Source organism: Scyliorhinus torazame, chromosome 7, assembly GCF_047496885.1.
Source record: "Scyliorhinus torazame isolate Kashiwa2021f chromosome 7, sScyTor2.1, whole genome shotgun sequence".
Classification (NCBI taxonomy): Eukaryota; Metazoa; Chordata; class Chondrichthyes; order Carcharhiniformes; family Scyliorhinidae; genus Scyliorhinus; species Scyliorhinus torazame.
Genome location: NC_092713.1, coordinates 863,632 through 875,821, shown reverse-complemented (window position 1 = coordinate 875,821; position 12,190 = coordinate 863,632). Strand labels below are relative to the sequence as shown.

The 12,190-nt window shown below is 53.8% G+C and overlaps 1 protein-coding gene across 2 annotated transcripts in view; it reads left to right on the top strand.

Annotated features, from left to right (window-relative positions):
* henmt1 (HEN methyltransferase 1) overlaps nt 1-6,387 on the top strand; it is a 143,927-nt gene extending 137,540 nt beyond the window's left edge. For both annotated transcript variants that reach the window (XM_072510273.1, XM_072510274.1), the window contains one exon: nt 5,630-6,387. In XM_072510273.1, coding sequence (XP_072366374.1) covers nt 5,630-6,049 — 420 coding nt within the window. In that variant the 3' untranslated portion in view covers nt 6,050-6,387. The remainder of the gene's footprint in view (nt 1-5,629) is intronic.
* Nucleotides 6,388-12,190: the final 5,803 nt, after the last annotated feature.

Here is a 12,190-nt window from a genome sequence, read left to right as displayed (position 1 = left end):
TAAAGCAGTGGATGTAGTGTACATGGATTTTAGTAAGGCATTTGATAAAGTTCCCCATGGTAGGCTTCTGCAGAAAGTAAGGAGGCATGGGATAGTGGGAAATTTGGCCAGTTGGATAACGAACTGGCTAACCGATAGAAGTCAGAGAGTGGTGGTGGATGGCAAATATTCAGCCTGGATCCCAGTTACCAGTGGCGTACCGCAGGGATCAGTTCTGGGTCCTCTGCTGTTTGTGATGTTCATTAATGACTTGGATGAGGGAGCTGAAGGGTGGGTCAGTAAATTTGCAGACGATACGAAGATTGGTGGAGTTGTGGATAGTGAGGGGGGCTGTTGTCAGCTGTAAAGAGACATAGATAGGATGCAGAGCTGGGCTGAGAAGTGGCAGATGCAGTTTAACCCTGAAAAGTGTGAGGTTGTCCATTTTGGAAGGACAAATATGAATGCGGAATACAGGATTAACGGTAGGGTTCTTGGCAATGTGGAGGAGCAGAGAGATCTTGGGGTCTATGTTCATACATCTTTGAAAGTTGCCACTCAAGTGGATAGAGCTGTGAAGAATGCCTATGGTGTGCTAGCGTTCATTAACAGAGGGATTGAATTTAAGAGCCGTAAGGTGATGATGCAGCTGTACAAAACTTTGGTAAGGCCACATTTGGAGTTCTGGTCGCCTCATTTTAGGAAGGATGTGGAAGCTTTGGAAAAGGTGCAAAGGAGATTTACCAGGATGTTGGATTGCCTGGAATGGAGAGTAGGTCTTATGAGGAAAGGTTGAGGGTGCTAGGCCCTTTCTCATTAGAACGGAGAAGGATGAGGGGCAACTTGATAGAGATTTATAAGATGATCAGGGGAATAGATAGAGTAGACAGTCAGAGACTTTTTCCCCGGGTGGAACAAACCATTACAAGGGGACATAAATTTAAGGTGAATGGTGGAAGATATAGGGGGGATGTCAGAGGTAGGTTCTTTACCCAGAGAGTAGTGGGGGCATGGAATGCACTGCCTGTGGAAGTAGTTGAGTCGGAAACATTAGGGACCTTCAAGCAGCTATTGGATAGGTACATGGATTACGGTAGAATGATATAATGCAGATTAATTTGTTCTTAAGGGCGGCATGGTAGCATTGTGGATAGCACAATTGTTTCACAGCTCCAGGGTCCCAGGTTCGATTCCGGCTTGGGTCACTGTCTGTGTGGAGTCTGCACATCCTCCCCGTGTATGCGTGGGTTTCCTCCAGGTGCTCCGGTTTCCTCCCACAATCCAAAGATGTGCAGGTTAGGTGGATTGGCCATGATAAATTGCCCTTAGTGTCCAAAATTGCCCTTAGTGTTGGGTGGGGTTACTGGGTTATGGGGATAGGGTGGAGGTATTGACCTTGGGTAGGGTGCTCTTTCCAAGAGGCGGTACAGACTTGATGAGCCGAATGGCCTCCGTCTGCACTGTAAATTCTATGATAATCTATGATTAATCTAGGACAAAGGTTCGGCACAACATCGTGGGCCGAAGAGCCTGTTCTGTGCTGTATTTTTCTATGTTCTACACTAAGATGTGTGGCCTCCTACAGCAGCTGGCGAAATGACTGCTGTATGGGGAGCTCACATATTTATACCCCGCCTACAGAGCGGAACCAGCAGGCAGTGAACTACCCCCGTACCTGTCGTACAGAGCCTTACCACAAATCACCTAATATATCCATCAGTGATGACTACCACATTGGGTCCGTATCCCTCTATTCCCATCCTATTCATGTATTTGTCAAGATGCTCCTTAAACGTCACTATCGTCCCTGCTTCCACCACCTCCTCCGGCAGCGACTACCCTCTGTAAAAAAACTTGCCTCGTACATCTCCTCTACACCTTGCCCCTCGCACCTTAAACCTATGCCCCCTAGTAATTGACCCCTCTACCCTGGGAAAAAGCCTTGATTATCCACTCTGTCTATGCCCCTCATAATTTTGTAGACCTCTATCAGGTCACCCCTCAACCTCTGTCGTTCCAGTGAGAAAAAACCGAGTTTATTCAACCGCTCCTCATAGCTAATGCCCTCCTTACCAGGCAACATTCTGGTAAATCTCTTCTGCACAATCTCTAAAGCCTCTACATCCTTCTGGTAGTGTGGCGACCAGAATTGAACACTATACTCCAAGTGTGGCCTAACTAAGGTTCTATACAGCTGCAACATGACTTGCCAATTCCTATACTCAGTGCCCCAGCCAATGAAGGCAAGCATGCTGTATGCCTTCTTGACTACCTTCTCTACCTGTGTTGCCCCTTTCAGTGACCTGTGGACCTGTACACCTAGATCTCTCTGACTTTCAATACTCTTGAGGGTTCTACCATTCACTGTATATTCCCTACCTGCATTAGACATTCCAAAATGCATTACCTCACATTTGTCCGGATTAAACTCCATCTGCCATCTCTCCGCCCAAGTCTCTAAATGATCTAAATCCTGCTGTATCCTCTGACAGTCCTCATCGCTATCCGCAATTCCACCAACCTTTCTGTCGTCTGCAAACTTACTAATCAGACCAGTCACATTTTCCTTCAAATCATTTATATGTACTACGAACAGCAAAGGTCCCAGCACTGATCCCTGTGGAACACCACTAGTCACAGCCCTCCAACTAGAAAAGCATCCTTCCATTGCTACTCTCTGCCTTCTATGACCTAGCCAGTTCTGTATCCATCTTGCCAGCTCACCCCTGATCCCGTGTGACTTCACCTTTTGTACCAGTCTACCATGAGGGACCTTATCAAAGGCCTTACTGAAGTCCATATAGACAACATCCATTGCCCTACCTGCATCAATCATCTTTGTGACCTCTTCGAAAAACTCTATCAAGTTAGTGAGACACGACCTCCCCTTCACAAAACCATGCTGCCTCTCACTAATACGTCCATTTGCTTCCAAATGGGAGTAGATCCTGTCTCGAAGAATTCTCTCCAGTAATTTCCCTACCACTGATGTAAGGCCCACTGGCCTGTAGTTCCCTGGATTATCCTTGCTACCCTTCTTAAACAAAGGAACAACATTGGCTATTCTCCAGTCCTCCGGGACATCACCTGAAGACAGTGAGGATCCAAAGATTTCTGTCAAGGCCTCAACAATTTCCTCTCCAGCCTCCTTCAGTATTCTGGGGTAGATCCCATCAGGCCCTGGGGACTTATCCACCTTAATATTTTTTAAGACGCCCAACACCTCGTCTTTTTGGATCTCAATGTGACCCAGGCTATCTACACACCCTTCTCCAGACTCAACATCTACCAATTCCTTCTCTTTGGTGAATACTGATGCAAAGTATTCATTTAGTACCTCGCCCATTTCTTCTGACTCCACACATAGATTCCCTTGCCTGTCCTTCAGTGGGCCAACCCATTCCCTGGCTACCCTCTTGCTTTTTATGTACGTGATAAATCTAAATCTAATTTTCAGATCCATTGGCCCTCCCAAGTACAGTCTCTCGTCGGTCTTGCCCACCTCAAGATCCGCTCCTTTCCTGTAATCACTGTTCTCACAATCACTGCCCTCGTAGCTCCCCCGCTCTCGGCCTCTGCCTTCGTCATTGATGTGTCTGATCAACCGCGGGGCCTTTTCACAGACCCCCTCATCTACCAAATTCGCCAACATCTTCCACACACAGGCCGTGACACTCGTTCTCTCATTACCTCCAAGGCCGTGACACTCGTTCTCTCGTTACCTCCAAGGCCGTGACACTCGTTCCCTCCAAGGCCGTGACACTCGTTCCCTCGTTCCCTCCAAGGCCGTGACACTCGTTCCCTCCGAGGCCTAGACACCCGTTCCCTCCACTCCCTCCGAGGCCGTGGCTCTTGTTCCCCCCACTCCCTCCGAGGCAGTGGCACTCATTCCCACCACTCCATCCGAGGCTGTGACACTCATTCCCTCCGGGCCGTGGCTCTCGTTCCCTCCACTCTATCCGAGGCTGTGATACTCGTTCCCTCCACTCCCTCCGAGGCAGTGGCACTCGTTCCCTCCACCTCCCCGGTAGGCCTACAATACGTCGATTTTGTCGCCTGGACCGAATTACCTGGTCGGCCACCTTTATTTTCAGCTCCTTGCAGACCGCTCCCAGCATCCCCACCTCCGCCTCCAGCTTCACACTCCGATCACTGTGGCCTCTGCACACCCTTTCCACCTCTTGGATCATCACAACTTGCGACTCCAGGCAGTCCTCCACCTGCTCCATGACCTCACAAGGAGGGACAACCCCTTCCTCAATCACCCTCGACCAATCCTCCAACCCCTCCCTCAATCACCCTCGACCAATCCTCCAACCCCTCCCTCAATCACCTTCGACCAATCCTCCAACCCCTCCCTCAATCACCCTCGACCAATCCTCCAACCCCTCCCTCAATCACCCTCGACCAATCCTCCAACCCCTCCCTCAATCACCCTCGACCAATCCTCCTGCATTTCAAACTGATGCTGTTGAAGTTTGCCTTTATCAACCCCATCAATTGCTCCAGCGGCAATGGGGGTGCACGATGGTGACGCTTCAAACCTCCACCATATCTTCTGTAACTTCTGCCACGCAGACCCTCCACTCCCAACACCTTGCCTTATTCGACCTCTATGGGGTGCAGTAACCCACTGACATTCCATCTCAGGAGAATTCACTTCCCACCACTTATTCCACAAATTTTCCAACCAAAGCGCCTGTTAATGAGGCAGAAAGAGCCAAAACCGAAACCTTCAAGCAAGTGCTATTTGTGTATGCCCGATCAGCACAGGGCCCCCCCTGGATCAGCACAGGGCCCCCCCCCACAGATCAGCACAGGGCCCCCCCTGGATCAGCACAGGGCCCCCCCCCCCGGATCAGCACATAGCCCCCCCCTCCCCCCGGATCAGCACAGGGCCCCCCCTGGATCAGCACAGGGCCCCCCCCCCGGATCAGCACATAGCACCCCCCCCCCCCCCCCCGGATCAGCACAGTGCCCCCCCCCCCCCGGATCAGCACATAGCCCCCCCCCCCTGGATCAGCACAGGGCCCCCCCCCCCCCGGATCAGCACATAGCCCCCCCCCCCCCCCCCCGGATCAGCACAGGGCCCCCCCTGGATCAGCACAGCCCCCCCCCCCTGGAACAGCACAGGGCCCCCACTGGATCAGGACAGCCCCCCCCCCCCCTGGAACAGCACAGGGCCCCCTCCTGGAACAGCACAGGGCCCCCTCCTGGATCAGCACAGGCCCCCCCCTGGATCAGCCCAGCCACCACCCCCGCCCCCTGGATCAGCACAGGCCCCCCCGGATCAGCACAGGCCCCCCCCTCTGAATCAGCACAGCCCCCCCCCCCCCCCCCCCCCTGGATCAGCACAGCCCCCCCCCCCCCCGGATCAGCACATAGCCCCCTCCTGGATCAGCACATAGCCCCCCCCCGGATCAGCACAGCCCTCCCCCACCCCCCGGATCAGCACATAGCCCCCCCTGGATCAGCACAGCACCCCCGCTGGATCAGCACAGTCCCCCCCCGTAGATCAGCACAGGGCCCCCCTAGATCAGCACAGCCCCCCCCCCCGGTTCAGCACATGACCGTACTGGAATTCCGCACACTGCATAATTCCTCAACAGATTCTGTACCCATTTATAAATTTCCTTCCTTTATTTTCAAGGTGTATGAAATTGTTTACCCTAGTCTGAAAGATAAGAACATCCTACAGGATATTGTACTTAATGAAGTGATCTACGCAGCAGAATGTGAGAGAAGGCATCTTATCACCAGTCAGTGTGATGATATAGAGCAGGAAGCTGAGAATTGCAGCCACAATGAGAGGGAATCGCTGCCAACTGAGGACAACAAATCTGCAAAAGCCAGTTTTAAACCAAAAAAGAGTGAGAGGCTGGAAGTGTGCAAAATTGGTGGTAAACTTCGCATTCCCTTGATCAATTTATTCTCCATACCCAAAGTGCAGCAACTCAGTGGCTCCCTCCAACAGCTGCAAGACATCCTGCAGGCGACTGACCGAGTGATGCTCAGTGCCTGTGGCTCCTCAGTCCTGTATCCCGCCGACGACCACATCAATGATGATTAATTGATGGAGTCTTGCCAACAGTGGATAGCAGCCAAAATATCACAAAAATAAATGATAAACATATTGAAATCAAAGTGCAGAGCGTGTTACAGACTTAAAGAAGAGACTCAGTTCCAGCTGCTGAATAAAGAATCCGGACAATCAATAAAACATTGACAAGTTATTCAGTTTATAGCATCTTGTAAAATAGTCCTTACTTTGTTCTAACTGAACTTGGAGATTGTTTGTGTTTAACTAATACTGTGGTTTTGATGAAGGTTGATTGTGTTAAATAGTAAAATGGAACAGTAATGCTATCTCACTGTTGATGCAATTAAACCCTTTCTAATTCAGCCACATGCATTTGCTCAAACTTGTATCTTTGGAAAGTAAAAGAGGATTGAGTGCACGTTACGGACAGGGATGGGACTGGTTGAGGATTACAGTAATAGGATTGGAGGAAGGTTATAGCAACAGGGATGGGATTGGGGGAACAAGAATAATATTTCTGTAGTGTCTTTAATGCGATAAAACGTCCCAAGGTACTATATTGGTACTAACGACTTCGGCAGAAAGGGGGATGAGGTTCAGGGAGCTAGGCAGAAAGTTTTTAAAATAATTTTTATTAAAGTTTTCACAAAATATCAACAACAAATTGTAAAAGGAACCCAATAGAATTAAATACAAAACAAAACAACCCCGTGCCCCCCTCCCCCTATACATAAATAATAAATTAACACCCGCCGAAACACATAGCAAATATATACACCCCCTCCGATCCCCCAGTATAGACAAACAAAAATAAAATAGAATCCTCCCCCCGCCCCCCCGGGTTGCTCCTGGTGTCCAAGAACGCCTGAAATGCCCTTGCACCGATCCCCTTAAGGCAAATTTCACCCTCTCCAATTTAATAAACCCCGCCATATCGTTGATCCAGGATTCCACGCTTGGGGGCCTCGCATCCTTCCACTGAAGAAGAATCCTTCGCTGGGCTACCAGGGACGCAAAGGCCAGAATTCCGGCCTCTTTTGCCTCCTGCACTCCCGGCTCCTCTGCAACCCCAAATATTGCGAGCCCCCAGCCCGGTTTGACCCTGGATCCTACCACCCTCGACACCGTCCTCGCTACGCCCTTCCAAAATTCCTCCAGCGCTGGGCATGCCCAGAACATATGGGTGTGGTTTGCTGGGCTCCCTGAGCACCTAACACAGCTGTCCTCACCCCCAAAAAACTGGCTCATCCTTGTCCCGGTCATGTGTGCCCTGTGCAGCACCTTAAACTGTATGAGGCTGAGCCTCGCGCGCAAAGAGGAAGAGTTCATCCTCCCTAGGGCATCTGCCCACGTCCCCTCCTCGACCTCCTCCCCCAAATCCTTCCACTTGCCTTTCAGCACCTCCACCGAGGCCTCCTCCTCCTGCATCACCTGGTATGTTGCCGAGATCTTACCTCTCCAACCCATGCCCCCGAGAGCACCCTGTCCTGTACCATGCATGGCGGCAGCAGCGGGAATTCCACCACTTGCCGCCTGGCAAACGCCCTTACCTGTAGATACCCAAAGGTATTTCCCGGGGGGAGCCCGTACTTCTCCTCCAGCTCACCCAGGCTCGCGAACTTCCCATCCACAAACAGGTCCCCCAACATTCTTATCCCTGCCCTGTGCCACCCTGAAAACCCTCCATCTATTCTCCCTGGAACTAACCGGTGGTTCCCTCGTATCGGGGTCCACACCGAGGCCCCCACTTTCCCCCTGTGCCGCCTCCATTGCCCCCAAATTTTGAGGGCAACCGCCACCACCGGGCTCGTGGTATACCTCATTGGAGGGAGTGGCAGCGGCGCCGTTGCCAGCGCCTCCAGACTCGTACCCTCACAAGACGCTGTCTCCAGCCTCCCCTCCATCACCCACTTGCGCACCATCGCCGCATTGCTGGCCCAGTAGTACCCACAGAGGTTGGGCAGCGCCAGCCCCCCCCCCCCCCCCCCCCCATCCCTACTCCACTCCAGGAACACCCTTCTCATCCTCGGAGTCCCTCGCGCTCACACCCCGTTAAGCTCCTGTTGACCCGCCTAAGGAAGGCCTTCGGGATAAGAATGGGGAGGCACTGGAACAAGAACAAAATCATTGGGAGCACCGTCATCTTGACTGACTGCACCCTACCCGCCAGGGACAGCGGCAACACGTCCCACCTCCATTTGTTCCGCCAGCCTCGTGAAATTAAGGGCCCCCAGCTCCTGGCAACCTGGACCCCCAAATACCTGAAGCTCCTCTCTGCCTTTTTAGTGGGAGCTCACCAATCCCCCTCTCCTGGTCCCCTGGGTGAGCCACAAACAACTCGCTCTTCCCCATGTTGAGCTTGTACCCTGAGAAATCCCCGAACTCCCTGAGGATCCTCATTACCTCCGGCATTCCCCCCACCGGGTCCGCCACATATAGCAGCAAGTCGTCCGCATAAAGTGACACCCTATGCTCCTCCCCATCCCGCACCAGCCCGCTCCAGTTCCTCGACTCCCTCAGTGCCATAGCCAGGGGTTCAATCACCAGCGCGAAGAGCAGGGGGGACAAGGGATACCCCTGCCTCGTCCCTCGATGCAACTGAAAGTACTCAGACCTCCTCTTGTTCGTGGCCACACACGCCATCGGGACCTCGTACAACAGCCTAACCCACTTGACGAACCCCTCTCCAAACTCTAACCTCATCAGCACCTCCCACAAGTACCCCCACTCTAGCCTATCGAAGGCCTTCTCAGCGTCCATCGCCACCACTATCTCCGCCTCCCCCTCCCTCGCCGACATCATAATAACGTTCAGGAGTCTCCGCACATTCGCGTTCAACTGCCTCCCCTTCACGAACCCCGTCTGGTCTTCGTGGATGACCTGCGGCACACAATCCTCAACTCTCGTGGCTAAGACCTTCGCCAGCACCTTGGCATCTACATTTAACAACGAAATCGGCCTGTAAGACCCACACTGCAGGGGATCCTTGTCCCGCTTCAGGATCAAGGGGATCAGTGCCCGGGACATCGACAGGGGCAAAGCCCCCCCCCCCCCTCCCTTGCCTCATTGAACGTCCTAACCAGCAACGGGCCCACATTTTTTGTAAAATTTGACCGGGAAACCGTCCGGCCCGGTGCCTTCCCCGCCTGCATGCTCCCTATCCCTTTGGCCAGCTCCTCCAACCCAATTGGGGCTCCTAATCCCGCCACCAGTCACTCCTCCACCTTCGGGAACTTCAGTTGGTCCAGAAAGCGGCCCATCCCTCCCTCCTCCAGTGGGGGCTCGGACCGATAGTTCCTCATAAAAGTTCCTGAAGACTCCATTGATGCCAACCCCACTCCGCACCACACTCCCCCCTCTCCCCCCCCCCCCCCCCCCATCCTTAACTCACCCAATCTCCCTAGCTGCATCCCGCTTCCAAAGCTGATGCGCCAGCATCCAACTTGCCTTTTCCCCATGTTCATAAATCGCCCCCTGGGCCTTCCTCCACTGCGCCTCCACCGTCCTGGTGGTCAACAGGTCAAATTCAGTCTGGAGGCTACGCCTCTCCCTCAACAGTCCCTCCTCCGGCACCCCCGCATACCTCCTGTCTACCCTCACCATCTCCCCCACCAGCCTCTCCCTCTGCTCTCTCCTCTCCTTGTGGGCCCTAATGGAGATCAGCTCTCCCCTAACCACCGCCTTCAGTGCCTCCCAGACCATCTCCACTCGGACCTCCCTGTTATCGTTGGCCTCCAGGTATCTCTCTATGCTTCTTCGGACCCGCTCGCTCACCTCGTCCGCCAACAGCCCCACCTCCAAGCGCCACAACGGGTGCTGGTCCCTCTCCTCCCCCAGCTCTCGGTCTACCCAATGCGGGGCGTGATCCGAAATGGCTATCGCCGAGTACTCGGTATCCTCTACTCTCGCAATCAGCGCCCTGCTCAGAACAAAAAAGTCGATCTGGGAATAGGCCTTATGAACGTGCGAGAAGAATGAAAATTCCCTAGCCCCCGGACTTGCAAATCTCCAAGGGTCCACCCCTCCCATCTGGCCCATAAACCCCCTCAGCACTTTAGCCCCCGCCGGCCTCCTACCCGTTCTAGACCTGGAACGATCCAGTGCCGGATCCAACACCATGTTAAAGTCCCCCCCCTCCCATTATCAGGCCCCCCCACTTCCAAGTCTGGTATCCGACCCAACATGCGCCGCATAAAACCCGCATCGTCCCAGTTCGGGGCGTACACATTGACCAGCACCACCCTTTCCCCTTGCAGCTTCCCACTTACCATTACGTACCTGCCGCCATTGTCTGTCACAATGCTCGACACCTCGAACGACACCCTCTTTCCCACCAAGATCGCCACCCCCCGATTTTTGGCATCCAGCCCCGAATGAAACACCTGGCCTACCCACCCCTTCCTCAATCTTACCTGGTCTGCCACCTTCAGGTGTGTCTCCTGGAGCAGTGATGCACGATCAATTGCACAAAGACTAAAGTTGGGTACAACTGTAGCTTTATTACAGTCAGGTGCGAGGCCTCCTGCTGCAGCTGGTGAAATGGCAGGGCACTGGAGGTCATGCATATTTATACAGTTCTCCGTGGGCGGAGCCAGCCGGCAGGAGCTACCGGCGAACCTGTAGTGCAGGTCCTACCTTACATCCCCTATTACAGTGGTTCACCACATTCACCCCCTGTTAAAAATGAGTTTGGCGGGGGTGACGTGCAACTATATACAATTAATGCAATTATGTACAGTGGTAGGGAAAGAAAAGTCCATGTTGACGGTCCGGAGTCCGTCAAAGGTTCAGCTGATCCGGTGCTTTGGTGCTTCGTTGGGAGCGGCGTAACGGTGGCGGCGAAGTCGGTGCTGGCGGTGGTGGAGGTGGCACCGATGGCGGTGGTGGCGGTGCTGATGCTAGCCAGTCATCGGGGAACTCTTGTGCGCAAAAGGGGAGTGGGGGGTGCTCTGGTGGGGTCAATATTGGTGGCGCGGTGGGGGGGGGGGGTGTTGGGGTGGAACCTGACGGTGCCAGGTCCCTGAGTGAGACAGTATCTTGGCGGCCGTCGGGGAACTCAACGTAGGCATATTGAGGGTTGGCGTGGAGCAGGTGAACCCTGTCCACCAAGGGGTCCGCCTTGTGGAGTTGGACCTGTCTACGGAGAAGGACCGGTCCTGGAGCAGCGAGCCAAGTCGGGAGCGACACCCCGGATGTGGACTTCCTGGGGAAAGTAGAAACACGTCCATGGGGTGTGTTATTAGTGGCGGTGCACAATAGTGACCGGATGGAGTGCAGAGCGTCAGGGAGGACCTCCTGCCAGCGAGAGGCTGGGAGGTTCCTGGGCCGTAGGGCCAGCTGGACGGCCCTCCAAACCGTCCCATTCTCCCGTTGTACTTGCCCGTTCCCCCGGGGGTTGTAGCTGGTCGTCCTGCTGGAGGCTATACCCCTGCTGAGCAGGAACTGACGCAGCTCATCGCTCATGAATGAGGATCCCCTGTCACTGTGGATGTAGGCGGGGAAACCGAACAGAGCAAAGTTGGTGCTGAGGGTCTTGATGACGGTGGCAGACGTCATATCGGGGCATGGGATGGCGAAGGGGAATCTGGAGTACTCATCAACCACACTGAGAATGTCCGTGTTACGGTCGGTGGAGGGGAGGGGCCCTTTGAAATCCACGCTGAGGCGTTCAAAGGGGCGGGAAGCCTTCACCAGGCGCACACGGTCTGGCTGGTAGACGTGCGGCTTGCACTCCGCACAGACCTGGCAGTCCCTGGTGACTGTCCTTACTTCCGCGACGGAGTAGGGCAGATTGCGAGCTTTGACCAGATGGTACAATCATAGATTATCATAGAATTTACAGTGCAGAAGGAGGCCATTCGGCCCATCGAGTCTGCACCGGCTCTTGGAAAGAGCACCTTACCCAAGGTCAACATCTCCACCCCATCCCCATAACCCAGTAACCCCACCCAACACTAAGGGCAATTTTGGACACAAAGGGCAATTTAGCATGGCCAATCCACCTAACCTGCACAATCGAGTGACCCCCGGGTGACAAAGGCTGTCGTGTATGGCCTGGAGTTCGTCCACTTGTACACTGGCACATGTACCTCGGGAGAGGGCGTCTGGGGGCTCGCTGAGTTTACCGGGGTGATACAAGATCTCGTAATTATAGGTGGCGAGCTCGATTCT